The sequence below is a fragment of the Manacus candei genome, unplaced genomic scaffold, assembly GCF_025592945.1.
Source record: "Manacus candei isolate 608988 ecotype Guabito, Panama unplaced genomic scaffold, ASM2559294v1 h1tg000063l, whole genome shotgun sequence".
Taxonomy (NCBI): Eukaryota; Metazoa; Chordata; class Aves; order Passeriformes; family Pipridae; genus Manacus; species Manacus candei.
In genome coordinates, this window is record NW_026138111.1 from 3,613,445 (window position 1) to 3,634,112 (window position 20,668).

Below are 20,668 nucleotides of genomic sequence, written 5' to 3' on the forward strand. Positions count from 1 at the left end.
AACATGAAAGTACAGTTTTACAGTACCTTGGTATGTATAAAATTTTGGGGTAATTAAAAGCAATACTTTTTTTTTCTCTTTCTTTATTGTTTTCTGAAGTATTTGGAAGCATTAAGGAAAAAAAAAAGATTGTAACACTGAGACAGAGCTTATTTCATCTGGAGGGTGAACTTCCAGTGAATATTTCTTCTAAGTTACTTTCATACTAAGTTACAACAACAATCTTGCTTTCCATGTCTTTGGTCTTTTTTTAACATGATCTTAGAAATACTTTTGGCAACTGTAACTCAAGTGATGCTTTTGAGATGCTGATGACATTCCTTTGACACTACTACTGACACATGGTGAACAGCACAAGTGTCAATAAAGGTTACTTGTGAGTGTAAGTAATAGAAAGTCTGGATGGAATTTGTTTAAATCAACTTCAGATGTCTAAAATTTTGACCTTGAGCTGTCTTGTAGTTCCTTGGCTAATGGAGTGAAAGATGCTCCATTTTGTTCCTTTGCAGCTGGTCTTTGCCTGTGGTTTATAGAATAAACTTTCTTATGGCGTGCCAGCAATTCTTGCATGCTGTTCTGTTAATAATTCTTTAATTAATATTAAAATATTATACTTATTATAATTGAGCCCTACACTTGGCCCTTTCCACCAGTATTCCTTGAGATGATCTGTCTTTATATACCACATGAAAGAGCTGTCTCCTGGGAGAATGGATACTTCTACAATAACTAGGCAGCTGGTTGATATTCCTGTTATAACAAAAAGAACTTTAGAAATTATAATTATTAAGTAAATGAAATTTAAAACAGGTGAAAAACCAAATGAGATTAAACATCAGGTAGAGATTTATTTTATGGTAAACCTGCATGAAATTTTAAAGTGCTGCATTTGACATCATAATCTTCAGACAGTTTATTTCAGTAATTCAATTACTGAGTATTCATGCTGCAGGGAGATACAATCAGAGAGACTAAATGCTTTTAAATCTGGAAAGAGAAGCTAGAAATTCTTCAGTTCGATTGCCCCAGTTCTGTCAGTAATTTGATTGCAGTCTGGTGCTCCATGCATAAGCTCCTAAACATGTCAGAGTAGGGATGACCCAGGACTTCCACCAAAAACCCCAGAAGCAGCAGAACCACTGCAGTTCAACGACCAGGAGTGCAGAGATACAGAGAGGGGTTTGAACACAAATGAAATAGTTTGTATGCTGGTCTGTCATAGATGTTCAATGCCAGTCTGTCTTTAAAAAAAATACTTCAATGCATTTTTGTCCTGAAGGAGCTCAAACAGAATGAAGCCTACCTTGCCTGCAGGCAGTAATAGAGAGTGACCAAATCTGTCTGGTTTTTTGCTGGAGAGCCTTGTACAGCACAAGTGAGCTCCAGGAGCCCCCAGGCTGACTGATAGCCACTTTCCAGTTAGCACTCATCACTGAGATTCCCCAGAGGTTTGTCTGTCAGAAGAAATGCCCAAATCATTAATGTGCACTCCCTCCTTTCAGAGAAATAAGGGAAGCCAGCAGTGACTGGATGAAACCAGACTGGATGCACATGCTCACTGCTGCTACTGTTCTGTGGTTATTTCTGTATAACCACAGAAAAGCCACTAAACAATCTTTAAGGCACATTCTGGGGTCACAGGAAGTCCACACGTCCTTCTCAACCATGATGACTGCCAGGAGAGAAATAATAACTCATTCTGTTTCCAGATTGCCTCTGCCCTACCTTTTTGCTGGTTGTCGTGTGGAGAGACCTTTGTGCTCATGTTGTTTAAAATTTGTGACATGGCATCTATTCCTCAAGCAATTAAATATTCCCAGATGTCACTTCTTGCAAGGGTTTGCCGTGTGCCTGTGCCCATGCTGCAGCATGAGATGCTTCTTTTCAGTCTGTGCTTGATTGCTTTGAACATGATTAAATGGAGGCTTTGTGGCAGCTGCCAAGGCAGTGGGAGCAGTGATTCTCATATGTCAGTGGCCACTGTGCGTGCAAGTCACATCACTGAGCCACAGCCCCATCACACACATCATGTCTCCATCCAGACCTGCATGTGAATACATGATACTGTTGTAGCACCCAAGTTGTGGGTCTTGCCCTCTACCACATCGTGGCTGTTTTCCACTCCATCTGGTAGAATGCAGTGGTTTTCTTGTATTTTTTGATATTACTTTCATACTAAAGTATCTATTGATCATGAAGAAGCTTCAAAATGCTGGGCAGTATCACCTCCATTATATTTACTCGAATTTCTAAACATTTTTAAGTTCTTCAAGAGTTGATAATACTTGAAAGAAAGAAGTAGTGAGAACTGCAGCATTTAACTGAAATTTTTCAATACGAGAATTAGGACTGAACTATTTCTCCATCTCTTACTGGATCTTTTTGCAAGGATTGGATGAGACTTTTTAAATACAGCACTGAAATCTGGGAGGCTTCCTGACTTGCTGAGGGCACTCCTCTGGAGCCCACCTCTTTATAAAGCGTTTATAAAGTGGTTGGAGTTCTCATGCACATCAGTATTTGGAAGCTGCAAGAAATAGTAAAATTTGTCTTGAAAGAGGAACAAAAAAGGTGAAAGATTTAGGGTTAGTAAAGTTGTTCAAGGACATGCACAAAGTTTTGTGGTGAGAGGTGAAGTTTCAGTGCACCACTGGACTCAACCACTTGTAGAGGCACAAACTTTAGCAACAGGATATGCTGAAGGGACAAATCTAAGATTTATATGCTTACTAAGAGTATTTCAATAAGGTCTGTCAGATAGTTTAGCTCTTGTGATACACTCTGTGGTTATTTTTAATTTTTTGAGATCAGGGTTTGTATTCTGCAGATGAAAAAACAGGAAAAGGTCTTATAAAGTACACAGATCTAACTTGTCTGTAAACCACTGGAGTTTGTCCTTGAGAGGGGGGAAAGTGCAGAAATCTTATATTGCCTGCTGTTGCCTTCTGAGCCTTACCTGAAATGATTCACTCTTTCATTGCTGCTTTTGCATACACTTTTTTAGCTTGGAAATACACAGAATAATCTTTAAAGTTGCAAAAATATATTCTGTGTCTTCTCATGAAAACATTTAGCAGTTGTGGGCTTTGCTTCTCCTTTAACATTACCTTGCTGTAACTTTAACCTTGCATGATGTCTAGTTTCAGTGAAACCTTCTCTGATATTTTTGAGAAATATTTTCTACCACTAAATAACAACATATCAAGCTAATAAGTGAGTCATACTTTAATTTGGGAAAAAAATCACTGTCTCTACTAAAAAGTGGTACCTTTAAACTCTTTACTCAGTTTCATGAAGAATCTCTCCAAAAATAATTACCAGATTGTACTCTTGATTATTTATTGTATACACTGGTATTTGATTCTCCATCTTGTAATTACTGTTCACTGCTGTCAGTGTTGCTGAATTTTATAGTTACAAACCTTAAAGTAGTCTTCTGGGTATACATAATAAACACATTTTTTTCATGGCTTCTTAGCTGGAGAATACCTCATTTTTACAGTTACGATTTCAACCTGTCAGCCCCTTAGCTGGTGTTAACCAAATTATCTTCTACCAGCTGTTTGTTGAGTATAGTCTTAGATTTGGATATAAATGGATACAGATGGGACCTCTATGCACTCAGTTTGTGAAGTAACATATTTAGATATTTGAGGATTTGATTGAATTTATTTTTATAAGGTACTAATTTTGTTTAAATATATACATAAAAATATTTTGAAATCCTTTCCCAGAAAACAATGCAAAAAGATTTTTTTTAACAAAACTAAACCACAATATTTATGATCTTTCTGTTCCTTTCTTTTTGTCTTCTGTTCCATGTCTGTTGAAAATCGGAGCAGTTTTGATGTATTTCACTAAAAAATGAAAGAAATAAGCCATATTCCTTCATTTGTTTTCCCTCAGCTGAACAGCTAATTTTGTACCTGAAAGTGTCCAATGTTGAAAAGAAACACAAAATACCATGTTTTGAAACTGTGGCCTGTTATCTGGTGATTGAAGTAGTTAAAATGTAGTTAAAATGATCATAGGCAGAAATGCTTCAGGGACAGTGACATTCAGCTAAGATGCTTATGCTAAAACCTAATTAAGAGTTTGCATTTTGATCAGGTTTTAATTTGAATTCTGCCCATTAAAATTCTGTACGTATGACTGCTGTCATTAAAATTCTGTACGTATTTGTTAAGTGAACAGTTGATTATGTTTCATAGTTGTATGACCTTTCACAAGTTTATGCACTGTTAATATAATACTTGAATTATTTATTATTATGAAATCATACAATTTAATTATTGCTAGTTAATCTTAATTTATACTGGGGTAAACCAAGTGTGTCCAGTCAGGATCAGAATTTGGACTAGAAAAGGACATTCTGTAGAGCACAGAGACATCAGATGTTTCCTGATATTTTTATTAACATCTGATACTTTGGAAGAGTAGGAAAAAGCTTGGAAAGAAAAATAAGTCAATCTCTGTGTAGTGTGATTAAGGTAATTGTGTCTCCTATAACAAAAAAACAGGTATATACTTATTTCTGCTCCCAGTTTTTAGATGTGCTGTAGCTGGGATTGGTGTACGTGTATATCTAATGGGTGCTGTCAGCTGTTGTGAAATCTGAGATGGTTGGGCTCTAACACTAGGTATAAACATTACTCTTCATTTTCCTGTTCGAGTACATTTCTCAAGGTAAGGAGTGCATGAAAGATGATGAGAGAAGCCTGTTGGATGGTGTTCTGACAGTAGCAGAGATTTGTCTCTCTCCCCTCTTTGTAGATATGATGAAAAATGAAGCTTGAAACACTTGGGGTGTGACAGCAAAATGGGAAAGTGTAGGCAATGGCCTGGAGGTGGCCATTTCCAAGCAGGGCTTGGAAAGCACTAGTGTAGGTGTCCACCCTTCAGAATCCACTAATATGTGGTTACGAAAGTACTGAAATATCCATATCAGCAAACAGCTGAGAACCCCTTTGGTGTGATTAATTTTGGAGAACTATTTGTCTTGGGGAAAAATTGCTCCTGTTTTCAGTCTGTTGGTCAGTTTGTTCAGATTGAATAACAGCTCCAGCAATCTATTTATTGGGCAAATTCAGATGCAGTTGCAAAGATGAAATTTCTCAGCTTGGGAAAATGCACATTTGAATTCAAACTCTCTGAAGATTTTTAGCTAAATAAATAATATTAAAAAATGATGTTCATCTGTGACCAGATGGCTGGAACAGCCATAAACCAGAACAGTGTATTAAGTCTCGTGCAGTTGTGTGTTCTGATGTGAATGAGAATCATGGAATCGCTTAGGTTGGAAAAGACCCTTTAGATCATCAAGTCTGTAGTTATAACAGATAGATCCTGTAGCAGGGGGGATCAGCGTGATAAAGACTGTTTTTCGTCTGCTGAGGTGCAATTTGTGTTCTTGCTGTGAACTAAACTATTTTTCCAAGCTTTTGAATCATGTGCTAATATTTTAAAAATTCTTTGCCAGCTATAGCAAAAGCTTCAATGAGTGTCCAAAAGTCTGCTGGTGTTTTTATGCAATGAAGGTTAAGCAATGTCTAGCTGAACCCCATGACATTTTATGGGAATGGTTTCTTAAGGCTGCATCTGTTTGTTCTTTTCTTGTTTCTTGTATGGTTTTTTTTTCAATGCCATCATCTGGTGTAAGAAGCTTCATCTGCATATTTTTAGCAGCATCTGGTTTAATGGATGAATTATTTCTCTTTGTAAACTACAGAATCAGAGAGATAAATGCAAACTTCTCCAGAGATGCATGGAGCTTCTGAGGCACAGAAGGCAGTATCTAGGGAACTGTGAAAAAGCTTAGGAATTATTGATTCAGACACTAGTCAGGTTTAAATTAATCTGATTGCCTTAAGGTCAAGAGTTGCAGTTCACTTGATACTTTAGATAGCATCTTACCATGTGTATATATAAAAATTAAGCACTTAAGCAGGGATTTTTCTTTAAATCAGAATATGCTGATTTGTAGTGAATCTATACCTTATGGTTTCACTAGTTTCTATGGGTTGTGCTAATGTAACTATTTTAGGTGTATATGGGTGGATTAGAGAGGCCACTTGATGGACAGGGTAGAGGCGGTTTCCAAAGTTCTCCTTAGTTACATGTCTGACTACCACTAAGTTATTATACAGTTCATCTGGTACCTTGCTAAATTCTGTCCTCTAAGTAATTTAAAGATAGATAGAGGTTTGTTCAGACAAGTAAATGTCTTTAGCAGAAGAATTGGGGCTTGAAGTTATGAGACGTAACCCAAATGTTAAGGTCCAGATTCTTCCACCAGATGAGTAAGTGTTTGTGGATAAATAACTGTAGTTGTTCCCACAACTAAAGGAACAAGTTGTTCCCACTTCTACAGAAACCTTCCTCAATCCAAACAGCAGCTACTCTAAATTATGTCTCTTTGGTCCTCTGTTCTTTCCATGACAGACTTCAGATGAAAACATGAGTCAATAAACTTGGCATAAATTTATATTGTTCAGTGGATTGGCATAATATAAAAGTCAGCACTGTACACAGGAGACTTTAAAAATCTCCTTAAAGGAGTTTTTTTCTAAATCCAATATGTTTGTGTTACACTGGAGAATAAGTTGACAAATTGTAGATTACCATCATCTTGATAACCCAGGCACAAAAGTCTGGCATAAGAGCAGTCCTTGAGTAGTTTTACTCTTGTCAGAACAAAGAGATGAGGGATTAGTGAAACTGTGAAGTAGCTCTCAAATCTTTCAGTGCCATCAGCACCTGATGTCAAAGTTCATCTCAGAGCAGAATGTGTAATTTTGAAATATGTGTGTTTTAACAAGCATTTTAGGGAGATGAATGATCACATTAGTGATTTTCTTCAGAAGTAATTTCCTTAGCCTGACTTGATTTGAATTTTGACCTTTTAAGACTTGATCTAAATCCATTTAAGATGCTTCTGAAGGGCTTAAAAGACAATGAGAAGTCAACAGCTTTCATATTAAAATTATTTGAACTGTTCAGAATGAAACATTTAATTCTCACAGAAGCCATATCTTTAGGGCTACACAGTCCTCACTCTACAGCAAAGCAAAAATTAATGGAAATTGGAGAGAAAAATCAAATTGGTCTCTGTCTTGTACCTGTGCTCTGTCATGAACAGCCATTTCCTGTGCTGTGGTTCTCAGTGTTGCACTTTAGAATTATTATACAACCAAATTGGGTCAAGTATGAGGAAAATTTTTATTGATTATCAAAAAAATGAGTATTACCCAGCATATTGTATATTCAAATTCTTTGCACTGGTACCCGACTGTATCATTACACTTGTAAGCTGTTTACAGGAATTGGCTGAATGGTTGTACTCAGAGTATTGCAGTCACCAGCTTAATGACCAAGTGAACACCAGTGACAAGTAACATTCCGTAGGGGTCAGCACTGGAACTGATGCTGTTTAAGATCTTTGTTGGCAACATGGGAAGTGGTCTGGAGTGCTCCCTCAGCAAGTTTGCTGACAACACCAAGCTGTGTGGTGCTGTCGACACACTGGAGAGAAGGAATGGCATCCAGAGGGACCTTGACAGGCTTTAGGGGTGAGCCCATGTGTTAAACAAAGCCAAGTGCAAGGTCCTGCATGTGGGTCGGGACGATCCCAAGCACAGATACGGGCAGGGCAGAGAAAAGATCAAGAGCGGCCCTGAGGACAAGGACTGGGGGGTGTTGATTCACAAGAAGCTCAATGTGACTTAGCAATGTGCAGTCACAACCCAGAAAGCCAACCATGTCCTGGGCTGCATCAAAAGAAGTGTGACCAGCAGGTCAAGAGAGGGGATTCTGCCCCTCTGCTCCACTCTCATGAGATCCCACTTGGAGGGCTGTGTCCAGCTCTAGGGCCCCCAGTGCAAGAGAGATGTGGACCTGCTGGAGCAAGTCCAGAGGAGGGCACAAAGATGATCAGAAGGCTGGAGTACCTCTGCTATGAAGACAGGCTTGAGAGAGTTGGAGTTGTTTAGCCTGGACAAAAAAAAGGCTCCAAGAAGATGGTAGACAGATTTCCAATGCCTAAAGAGGACCTACAAGAAAGCTGGAGAGGGACTTTTTACAAGATCATGTAAGGACAAGAGGGAATGACCTTAAGCTGAAGGAAGGTAGGTTTGGATTCATTGTTAGAAAGAAGTTTCTTACTATAAAGGGTGGTGAGGCCCTGGAACAGATTGCCCAGAGAAGTTGTGGCTGCTGCATCCTGGGAAGTGTTCAAGGCCAGGTTGGATGGAGCTTTGAGCAACCTAGTGGAAGGTGTCCCTGCCTGTGGCAGGGGGATTGGAACTAGATTTTTAAGGTCCCTTACAACTCACACCATTCTATGATTCTATCATTTTCTTCTGTGTGTTTAAGCTCATGAAGCGATGGGTAGTTGCTCATCTGCTTCCATCATATATGCTCCCTTCATGCAGGACAAAATTCATAATTTTATCTGATAGTACTTTATACACTAATTATTAATATATTCTTCAGCAGAATAATAAATCTTGTAGAAATAGTAGTATAGCAGTAGAATTAGCACAGTAGCAGAGCTTGAACAAATCTCCAGCCTTGAAGGAGTGTTATTTTTGAACGTATCCAGCACTGCAAGATGCTGGAAAATGCAGATGTCTTTGCTTTTATTCTGTGTACCCTGCTGGTTTACTACTGAAGGACTAGCAAAGCACAGTTCATTACTGCAAGGTTTCTATTAAATCTAGTCTCCAGTGCTGTTTTTCCTGTTTCATTGCGCTGAATCTGCTTTCTTGCAAAAAAATTTCCTCTAAGTTATGGGCAGACAGCAGAGAATAGATGAGTGGCTTCAGCCATAGGAGACTTCGGAGACATCTGTTTTTCCCTTGTATCATTTGTGTTCCACTCTGTCAAAAGTAGGACACACCTGGAAGATGGCAGGGGAGGGAAACATGCTGACCTGCCTGCAGTTGTGTCTGTATGAATCAGCAGGTTGGTTTGTGCTCATGGAGATGGATGCAAGATAATAAACCAAGTATGTCTTTGTTTACAGTAGTGTTTGAGAGAAAGCGTGAGCACTCTCTGAGGAGCTGCCAATCTGCCTGGGCAGAATGGAGAAGCCCATCTCAGCATCAAGATGTTTTAAAATGCTCATCAGCTTGTATTCAGTACAAACACCTGCAAATGAAATTAGAGTAACAGCAAATGAAGCAGAAGTGATGATGTTAAAACTGTGAAACTGAGCACTCCTTTAATCTTGCAGTGGGGCAGACACAGAGGGAGCAGCTACGCAGGGCTGAGCAGGAGGTCACAACGGGATCACTGAGTGTTCAGTAATTAATCTTTTAAACACCATTTCCTTAACACATAAGGAATTTACAATTTAAACATGGATTTTTCTCCAGCACAGTTCAGTCTTCTGTATGCCATGTATCTGGGACACAGCACAAGCCTGATTTAACCCAAATGCAGTGAGGAGTATGTATAGTGGTAGGGAAACATCAGGGTGGACACTAACAGGGAATGAACCATGTCTCACACTCATAACATAGAAAGAGATGCTGAGCTAAGTCATGAAAGAGCAAAGTGATAGAAGAAGGAAGTTGGAAGCAAGATGAAGAAGTAGCAAGGAGGGAAGCAGTACTTTTGGCTGAGAAAAGGTGAAAAATCTCTGTCACAGAAGCTGCTGGTGTCTTAGGCTGATGGGTGCTCCAGTGGCCAGGTAGCATCTGAGGCCATGAGCTTGCTGGATCCAGGCACAAAGGATGTATCTTTGAGAGAGATGTTCAGTTGACCTGTTTTCTCTTTGTTTTTCACATCAAGACTGAAAGTGAATCAATGCCCTGGATGAGATGGCCTTTCCAGGAGAGCTCAGCAAGGCAGAGCTGTGGAAAGGTGCACACCAGGACTGGCTGCATTGCTGTCAGCCCATCATGGCTCAACATTTCTCCACTTGGTCAGGTGCTGCTCAAGTGCAAGGTGGACCTGCAAATCTTACAGCTTACTGCCACTAAAACAGCATTAGAGTTTGCCCACTTTTCACATGTGCATTTTTCCAGTATTTGTTGGGTTCATGGCTGGGCTTCACGAACGAAGATTTGAGGAGGGCTCTGCCCACGTTTGTTACAAGCGTGCTGGTGGCTAAAAATGCCAGTACGAGACAGGCACATCCGATTTGTTGGGTTAACGTCTCTCCTTTAAGTGTATTTGATCTTTGGATTTCCAGCTGTCCTGAAATTGGATCTGGGACCTCACAGTGATATCCTGCTTTAAGTGGTGTCCTTTTGATACGTCAATGACGACATAAGGAATATTTCTGCCCCAGGAGTGGTGGTGGGTTGGCCGTCAGTCCTTAGCACATTCCTGTTCAACCTGGGGCTGGCTGGTTGTTTCCTAACAGAAAAGTTAGAGCAGAAGTATTTTGTTGGAATTTGCTCTTGAAAGTCAACTGCAATGGTAATGGATCCTCTGAAGCATTTCAGGGTGTCTGTTGCTCTACCATCTCACAACCTGTTGCCCGAATATCACCCATTTCAGGCATCTTCATTCTGGTTTCCCTACTGTCAAGAGAGTCGTATCCTTCACATAAATGCCCAGCTGATCTGGAAATCATAACCCAGGCAGATGTTCAGCTCTGTGTGATTTCTTCTTTTCAAGTAAATAACATTGTTTGCATATGAAAGAGTAGTGTCTGCTTAAGTCTTCTCTCCCAAAACTACATGGTTTTTCATCTGTAGCAATTGATGTGGCGGCAGCTGAAAAGTTTCTCTAGTTGCATTTATGATTTGTCTCTTTAAAAAAATGCTAATTTAAAAAAAAATTGTAACAAAAACTCAAGTCACCAGTATTCCTTTAAAATATATTATATTGTTGGCAGTCAGATGGAAATACCTGATTTTATACCTATTCCTCAAAATGTGTAATTTCCACATGGTCCTTGGAATAGAGACACTTTTTTTTTTGAGTAGTTAGTTAGAAATGCTGCCTTTTTCTTAAATGTGTAGGAAAGAAAATACATGCCTCCTTTCCTTACAACTTCACTTGACCTTGGCACACTCCATAGACATTACTGATTACACACAAAGTGTGCAGCAGATAGTTAGTTCATCAAGGCTGTAAGGACTAACTTCCATCTGACCTTAAATCCCTGGATGCAGCATCTTTAGCTCAAAATCCTGCTGCTGCAGCTCTTTTTGTACTGTGTGATGTTCATGTGAATGGTCTTGTTGGTTTTGGTATCACCACTTGTGTAGTAAAGACTGGTTGTTGGACATAAATCTGTAAATTCAAGGCAAGTGTGTAAATTCAGGAATGTTTTGCTGATTATTCTTTGTAAGACCAGGCTTGAGAAAAAAACATGTTTCTGAATTTAAAACTTTCCTCAAAGATCTTGATAAATTAACAGGGATGAAGCTTTTTTATCTTAATTGTACATTTGTCAGCTTTTCCTAAGACATTACTTGCTATGTTTATATTGAGATGTCACCTATTTCCTTAAAGTTCTTCAATACGAAGTTTTTTTCTTTTTCAGGTGTTCAAATGAAACAGTGTTCAAAAAAGAAGATTTGTTTTGGGCATATAATTTCTGCCCCACTCCATACTCTTGGACAGCACTGCTGGGCCTTATTTTGTACTTGATTTTCTTTGCACCTGGTAAGCAAACATTTGTTTTCACATGTAAGTTATGCAATTGTAAAATATCAAATAGTGAGGCTACATGTCAAATTTACTTTTGAGTCTAGCCATTAGACTGAGATTGATCTTTTTTCCCTAATTCTTAGGGATGGGTCCTATGCCCTGGACTGTCAATTCTGAAATTTATCCACTTTGGGCTAGAAGTACAGGAAACGCATGTTCTTCTGGAGTCAACTGGGTTTTCAATGTGCTCGTGTCACTGACGTTTCTACATACAGCTGAATATCTGACATACTATGGTAAGTAACAGTATGTGTTCATATGTGTAGTACTGCCGCTGGCACAGAGATTTTCTACAGATTTTGGGTCCCTCAGTTGGTTTTGCTATGAAATGTCAGCTGTGAATGCAGTGTTCTCAACCCACTGTGGTTCAGTAAGACTGGAGATCTGATACAACCTGCCTGGATTATAGACTTTGGCCCAGATTTCATAAAAAACATTTATTTCTGTCCTTAACCAAGAACCTAGACATTTGGTTAAAACAGAGAAGCTGGAAAAAATCCCACTTCTGACTTAGTGAAATATGCTGATTCCCACAGGATCTGCAGTTTTTCCGTTCGTGGTGGCATCCAAGGCCAATTTCAGATGGTCCTTGCAGAAATATAGGTGTTGATTAAGTCCTGTCTGCGGGAGCCTGTGGAGTGTTTGTCAGGTTACTGCTCAGCCACTCCAGCACAAGTCATTTAAATTACATTAAGCTGCCAGGCAGCTGATGTGACCTTCACATCATTACTAGTACAGAGCCTTTCAGCTCTACTTGTTATTTCTTTGAGCCATCAGTCTAGCAACACATGGCAGGTAAATGTTTGTTGGTCCTTTGGTACCTTCTCTGCCCCTCTAGGTATAATGGATCGTGGGCGGGAATGAGCTCTTTCTCAATATTAATTGTCTCTACAGAGGACTTTTAAATTATAATTAGGTGTAAGAGTTGCAAGCGTTATTTTAATCCTGACTCATTCTTTTGCTAGAGTTTCTCATTTTGAGGAGTTGTCTTAATGTGTCCTTCACTGTCAAGATAAACTAAGAAAGCTCTTACCTTCCACATATGATTTTTTTATTTGGGCATGTGATTGTCTAATTGCTGTTTATTTTAACAGCAGACTGACTTACCCAGAAGGGATGTGCATTATTATCTTTGGCATGAATTGAAATTTTCTTTTTTAATTTACTTTGCTGCAGAATGGTGCGATAAAGTGTCCTGCTTCTACACCCACAGCCCTGCAGCTCGTTGTTATAATCCTGTCCCTCCAGCCTTTGCTTTTACACACTCTTTGATTCCCAACCTCCTGCTTCTGTCGCTCCCTCTGCTCAGACACAGAACGGGTGGGAACCTCTGTAACTGACTGTGCCAATTGTTTTACGTTGCAGGAGCCTTCTTCCTCTACGCAGGGTTTGCTGCCTTGGGACTAATCTTCATCTACGGCTGCCTTCCTGAGACTAAAGGGAAAAAACTAGAGGAAATTGAGTCTTTGTTTGAAAACAGGCTATGTACATGTGGTATGTCAGATTCTGATGAAGGGAGGTATATCGAGTATATTCGGGTGAAGGGAAGTAATTACCATCTTTCTGACAATGATGCTTCTGATGTGGAATAATTTTCAGCTGCTGATGTATTTAATCATTTAAAAGCCTTCTGGGGGGGAAAGCAGCTCTCTGATGACCTCACTGCCCTGCTTCTGGTCTGGTTCTCCTTTCTACTGTGCAGTTAAAAATGCCTTCATGTTCAAAAATGCTCCATTTGGAGGAAATTCAATATGCTAGTGTTTTCTTGATAACTAAAAGCAATGGCTTCCAAAAGAGGTTGAATTTCACAGTTATGTGACTTTACCAAGTGTGCACAACGCTGCGCCGTCCCCAGGTATTTAGTAGGGTGCACTGTACCAGATGAATACAGAAGGCTATCCTAGATGGTCAGGGGCTGTCCTTATCTTTAGTCCTGACAAGATAAAGTAATTGAGTAACTAATCAGAAAGCAGCTGACAGCTGTCAGATCCCCATCCCATTGCAACCTAGGACATAGCTCTGCTGTGCAGTACAACGAAGGATGAATGCATAAGTTGCTGTAACAGTAACCATTTCAAAAGGTTGACCAATTGGGAAAATACAAATATCTGTTTTATCCATCAGAGGCAACATTTCCCAAATTTACCCTAAGTGAATTCCCGTTGTTATTTATTTGAGGTAACAAGCAGACAGCCATATTCACCTGGATGGAGGTTCAGGAGGCTGGCACGTGTCCGTGCTACACTGGGCTATCGACCCACTGCTGCTCTTGAGTACACACTATGGTCAGGAGTTTGTGTTTGTGAGAGAAACCGCCAAAATTAACTACTGACAGCAGGAAAACAGAGCTCAGTATGTGGCCACACATACAAATGAACTGGTATATATTGCTAGGTACAACACAGAGGCGTCAGTTAGAAAAAAATTATGTTTGTTTTCCTTTTTTGCATTTGAACATACTGGTTTGTGCCTAGTTTTGAACATAAAATATTGTTAGCTAAGGGAAAGAGAAGGAGGGGAGAGGGTTTGTGCTGCTAAATGCACAGTGGTCATCCCTCCCACGCCTTCTGCTTGTGAATAAATATTGCCTTCAGTTTATCTCCATATGTGCAGAGCAGATGACTCCCAGCACACTTTTCCTTCAAATGTCCTTAGTCAACCGGTGTCTTGCTAGATCTAAAGAGAAATATTAGCAATGGGCAGAAGCCTGTATCTCATATTAATTGCCTTACCAAAGCATTGCAAACTTGTCAAGAAAATGTCAGGCACAAAAATCAACTTGGCTGCTTTTAGCATGGTAATGAAAATGTGAATGGTGTTTTATTCGCCTGCCATGATTGCTTGCCTTGGCAAATTGAATTTTATACAGCTACATAAAAATATTATCTTATTTTTTTCCTTGTCCTGTCCTCCTTGCTTTAAGTTATCAAAGATATGAGTTTGAAAGCATCAACAATTCAAATTCTTATCTTTGAAACATTTGCTTCATGAAAGAATGTGGAAAAAATTCCTCTGCCTGTGGGCTGCCGCCCATTTATTTGGTAAAAATACATTTATTTTTCCTTGTGTAAAGATTAAAGAAGTCATTGGGTTCATTAGCTTTTATAGATTTGATTTGTGGGGTTTTCTTGGGTTGAAAAATATTTTTAATGTAGGATTACTATCAAGACCAAGCCTGGACATTTGTTACTAGATTATTTTTATTGGATAACATGAATTTTTGTTGTTGTAAAGAAGTCTGACTTTATGTTATCTAATCTTCTGTGGGGGAGTTCCTACTCTACAGTTATTGACCTTCAGGGATTGGGTGTATTTTGTTTTATTTTCTTTTTTACTTCGTTAATCAAAGAAATATTTTTTGAAAGAAAACATTTTAAAGCATCCTTCTGTGACTTGCCTGGGACTAAAAGAGGAAAACAGTGGACAAAGGGAATTTCAAACGAATCATTGCAAAGAGCAACTCGACCTTGAACGTCTCCTGTGTGGTGAGAGGGCTGGATTCTCACACCTTCCATCTTGCCTCCCTTTTAAGCGCACAATATTTTTATGCTTGAAAGCACCAGCTGTTGAAAATGCTCAGATCTCCAGCCCTGTCCATTGAACATGCTCAGGTCCTCAGACCTATCTACAAATGCCCCTGCAGCAGGATGGCTCCGTTAGGCTGTCACCTCTCTGAAACCTTCACTGAAGGTGCAGCACCTGAAAAGAGAAAAAGGGATCCTTGGCACAGACAAGAACAAAATCATTTTAAAGACAAATTAGTTTCTTTCTGAAGCCAAAAAAATATGTGTTTGAAGACCCTTATTCGGGGCAGTTTCGTTACCTAGAGCAGTGTGTGAATAGGTGTATAACAGCCAACCTGTGCTCAGGTGGTTGATAGGTTTAAGTGGGTATTTAAGTGGGTATTTATTTACTGGCTTTTGAGGATAGGGACTTACAGTTCTGATCCCCTCACAAGCACGAGGCCATGCTCACTTTACACCTGTGAACATTGCCTTGCTTGATGTGTTTTGCTGGAGCAGGTGCGAGGCAGGACCCGGCGTCCCTGTGGTGGCCCCGAGTCAGTGCTGCCCTCGCACTTGTGCCCACAGGGAGAGGAAACCACTGCAGTTACTGGGCATAGCTAAAGCAAAGTCACTGGAAAGATTGCAGTCACAAGGTCAGCCTGTTCTGTTTTGCAGGCAGTGCTGCGGCTTTTTAGCAGCAGAAGACCGTCTCTCTCTGCCAGCTTTGTTTCATGGACGTTTTCAGAAGTGGCGCTCAGTTACACAGCACTGGGCTCACTTTTTCACTCAAGTTTGATCTTACTGAAAACAGTTTTCTGCAGGTTTGTATCCCATGCCCTTTTTCATGAGGCATAACAATTGAAACGTGCAAAATACATTGACTTCTTCATTGTCTTTCCCCCTTTCGTGCCCACAGAGAGCTGGGTTTAAGTCTTCCTTTTAGGGTTGCTTTACACCAAGACAGCATTCCATACTTCAGAAACACTGAACCTAGTACCAAGCATCATGTGTAATAAAAGTGAAATCAGACACTTCTAATTAGTCTTACACAGTTAGGGTTTTATTTTTAGAATCTGTGAACATTTACAGTTTATTAAGAAAATTAGATAAATGTTTCTATTTTGCAGATTTTTTATATTTATGCATATTTTAAGTTTTAAGAGATTTTTGCTAAAGGTAGACTTAGTAACATTCCAGATAAAAGAATAAAAATACAATGTAACTGAATAATTTCTTATTATAAGATTTTAATTTATGAAGTAGCATAAATAATATGTCTAAGCACAAAATTCTTTTATTGAAAACTTTCTGCAGAAGATGTGAAATTGTTTCTTCATAAGGACTGCACACAATTCAGGTATTCAGGTGCATCAGGAGTGCTAGAATAATACTGCTGGTAGAGTTGGGCATATTGATTATACACAACGATTTGAGATATTTTAATTCTGATTAATCTACCAACTCTACGTGTGAGCTAACAAGTATAAAAGAAACAAGTCCTGATGCATTTTTAATATTTTTAAATTTAAGTCACATATAGTAGTTAGTTCATCACATTGAAATTAAAAATTGGGGGGGGGGGTGAGGTAATTTGCCACTTGTTTCTTCCCCTTGGCACTTCATTGATCAAAATAATCTTTTAACAAGAGAACCAAACCTGTTTTGGAAATAGATGTAGAGTCAGAGCAAGGCCTAGGACTTGTTTGGAGGGCTGAAGTTGCACTGCTGTGCAGGCACCTTGGATAGGTCGCGTTGCTACCTTGTGAGTTGCAGTGACAACCCTGGCGGAAATTGTCCCGGAAATCCTGGGAAAAGAAAGAGTACATCACGAGGACCATTGTTCCAATGCCAACTGGTTTCTGCGTGAATTGATAAATGCAACATTTCACTCATGCAGGAGTTAGGGTTGGGAGGGGAGAAGAAAGAAATGATGCATGAAAAGCCCCACGAAGTCTTATTTCAGTAGATGGGTGTGACGTAGCCAACAGGAGCAGTCATTTGTCGTGGTTTATCCATGTGGGATAAGGATGGTGAGGCCAAGGGACTGTGCTTGGTCCTGTGGATAGGATCGGTCAGGCTGTCAGGCTAAGGGGGAAGAAGCTCACAAGTTTTCCTCTCACATACCTACATGGAGGTGAGGACATGGCAATGGAATTGGCAAAGCTGATACTTTTTTCCTTGGTGAAATCTCCTCTGCCTCTTTAGTCACTCAGGCTGAGCACTGGGGAGAAGTTTTGAACTTCAGAGGCTGCTACAGGCCCTGAGCAAGGGTATTCCCTTAGGCCATGGGGGTATTCGCTGCAGTCCCACAGACAGTGAGTGGGCTAATAAAAGATAGACCCTGCACTTCTCAGCTTTATACCCAGCTTTCTACTTCTCAACATCAGTGCTCTTCTAACATGGTCTTCTTGAAATTTTGCTTGTACTTGCAGAAGAGGCTTTGTTAGCTGAACATCACTACTGCAAAGAGGCAGAGTTTTCACAGGATAGAGAGATCTCGGGGTAGAAATCCAGGTAGAAGAGACAGTTTTTCAGAGCACTTTAAAGAGTAAGATATGTGTGCACTTTTTTCTGAGAGAGTCAAGCTAACCAAACCCATTCCTCTGCATTGGGAAGAAAATCAAGCTTTGTGTACCAGGCCAGAAGCAGATAATGCCACAATATGTGCTTTATGGCAAAATGTGTTTTTATTGCGGGTAACATTTACAGCTTACATGTAGCTGCTGCCTATAAAGTGACTCAGTTGTTCTCTGGATTTTAACAAGTCATATTTTTGTGCAAAAATCTTAGTGGTTTTCTATCGATCTTCATCACCTTGTGTACAGCACAGTTAAGCATAATCCACAAGTGGTCTAGATTGTGGCAGTGTTGCAAATGTCAGCACAGTAAAACTCTAGGTGAACATTGTTAAAGAAATATTGTTGTTTGTGATACTGGGGTTTAAAACTCCTCAAAGGCAACTATATATAGATTTTAAAAGTCTGAAAAAAAATGGCAGTTCTTATCTATTTTGTGTATGTTTTCATATAGAGAAGGAGTTTTTTATGTGCCAATAACCATCACTGTAGTGTTTTGTAAATGGGTGTTAATAGTGTTGCAGAGTTCTGTATATGAGAATATACTTTAGCCACAATGACCTGTTAGTGTGAACCAGCGGCATGTTTTTAATCTTACTCACACCTCTCATCAGAGGTGCTCATTCATTGGCTTTAGTAGAGCTCACTCATGCCAGGGGAAGTTTGACGAGCGTCAGGCCTCAAGAATACAGACTTCATCTAAATCCCCACTTTTTCACATTGTCCCTAGACAGTATGTTACATGTGAATGATCTGGCACATGTAATTTTAAAGTTTCAACTCTGGTTCAGTTACATTCCTTGATTTTGTTGAGAAACATTTTGTCAAAATTTGGTTTGACCTTTCATTGCATTTGTATAAATAAGGAGTGTGCTGATTAAGTATGAATATTATCCACCTATTTCTAAAGGAACCATCTGTTTCTGAAGTGTTAAAATAAAGGCAAATTTCTCTTGCTGCCTTAAACATTGCACAGACTTTTGGGAGGACTGAATGTATGACCATCATCGTGACTTCTGCAGGAGAAACTTCATGGATCCCCAGCAGGTTTGAAACGAGATGGTTTCATGGTGCTGAGATGCTGCGTTACACTGCAGGCCCTGCCTAGTGCACTCCTACCATCTGTTTGAGTAGTCCCCATGGAACTGATAGGATTATTCACATGCTTGATATTCTCCATGTGCTCAGTGTCCTGCCGGTCCGGGACATCGCTGGGAAGTGGCACGAGTCATGTCCCTGCTTTCCGTTGTGAATCTCACTCCTCTACAGAATGGTTAACCGGATCTTTTAGTGACAAATGCCATGTAGAATATTTGAGACATTATTGGAGACTAAACTGATAGTAGTAATTCCATGCTGAATAATAACATGCACGTGGTGCCATCAGGCACACTGTAATCCCTGGGCACGTGTTATGGTATTCAGTACAAAACAGGTTTTGGCAAAACTAATTGCTGAGTTGTCCAAGTCATTTCTTAACCATGTCAAACATGTGCCATTTCCATTTCCAACCAGTCAAGCCTATAATGTATGAAAGTGTTGTACATTTTCTGAAACTTAAGTGATGTAAAATTATTTAATTGACTTCTGTTCTGATTGCTTTAATGAAAATAAATATCTTCAAAGAATTGTCAGTGCCAGAAGTGTAAATGAACAAAATAAAAGGTGAGATACTTAATTACAGAATCTTTCTCAAGGTTTCCTTTGTTTGGGTATTTGGGTCACCTTTTAGAGTTGCAGCATTGCATTGCTCAACAAAATGAGCTCAAATAGGCTATGGGCTTACCTGGTAAGAATAACTTTGAATATGATCTCAATAGGATGTATTTCAAATCAGAGAGCAGTTCTGTGATAATGGGTACACCAGGTAAGTGTTCCTTCCTTTCTGGAGAATTTGTTTGAAGAGCTGCATGCAGCTATGCAGAGCTGCCAACTGTCCCAATGACCCCCTCTGGGTTTTTGATGTTCCCTGCCCAAACAGACCAGTTTCCTGACAGCAGTTTATGCCATCAGACTTGATAATTGACTGGGAAAAGAGCAGTCAAAAAAAATTGCTGTTTTCTAATGGGGAAATGTCCTAGCCTTGTGTTTTATTCAGAATCAGTGGGATGATTAGTCAAGAGCAGCATGACCATGGCCATGCTGTGCTGGGGGCTGCCCTGGCTGTGCTCCCCAGTGCAGCAGAGGAACAGCAGCCACTGGACCAAGTGGAAATTGGATCTGTTACCTCCACCTGCCACAGATACCATGATTGAATCCTTGCGAGATCCAGAGTTGGCTCTGACAGAGGTGTAGCCTTTTGGTCCAGGATGCAGAAAGATCACAGCCAAGAGGAGATGCTGGCAGCAGGAGACTGCTCAGTATCTGTGGCGGCGCTTATCTTCAGGAGGTGAGCAAGGAAGCTTGTCATTGTGCTCTGACAGCTTCTGGTTTTAGCTTTCTGGCTGATAGTGCTTATAAAGGTGATGATATTACTTGTCACCAAAACCACATGGCAGCTTTGTGGGATAATGAAAATCTGGTGGCTCTGCTGTCAAATGCTCCATTTTTTTGCCTTCTCCCATTTCCCTCTGCACTAGTTACTATCACAAAACAACTACTGATGGATTGATTTTTGCCAGATGCATTCTGCCATCTGTAGAACTGCACTGCAGGCAGTAACAGTACTTGCTCCAAACCTTTGTGATCATTTTCAGGATCAGACCCCGCAGATATCAGGGTTGGGTGGTGCTGCATCTGAACTGAAGTCATCCATACAGTGTCGCACAGCTTTTGCTTTATGCGTGGCACGAAGTTCTTGCTTTCAAGGCTGCTACAGTTTGTAGGAAGTAAGTGGGGAACTTAAAGTTAAGTGTCTCAGTTTAATGTAACTCTCCTTTTTTTTCTGATCTTGGTGGTTGCCTGCTGAGTTGTGCTGGG

General features: G+C 39.9%; 1 protein-coding gene across 2 annotated transcripts in view; it reads left to right on the forward strand.

The window, feature by feature from the left end:
* Positions 1-19,432, forward strand: part of SLC2A13 (solute carrier family 2 member 13) — a 152,697-nt gene extending 133,265 nt beyond the window's left edge. Inside the window, exons 8-11 of one of the 2 annotated variants that reach the window (XM_051805018.1) lie at positions 11,501-11,622; positions 11,751-11,903; positions 13,033-13,161; positions 15,849-19,432. In XM_051805018.1, the coding sequence (XP_051660978.1) occupies positions 11,501-11,622; positions 11,751-11,903; positions 13,033-13,161; positions 15,849-15,868 (424 nt within the window). In that variant the 3' untranslated portion in view covers positions 15,869-19,432. Of the gene's footprint in view, positions 1-11,500; positions 11,623-11,750; positions 11,904-13,032 lie in introns of both variants that reach the window. The other variant, XM_051805017.1, reaches the window with a different exon arrangement.
* The last annotated feature ends 1,236 nt before the right edge of the window (positions 19,433-20,668 follow it).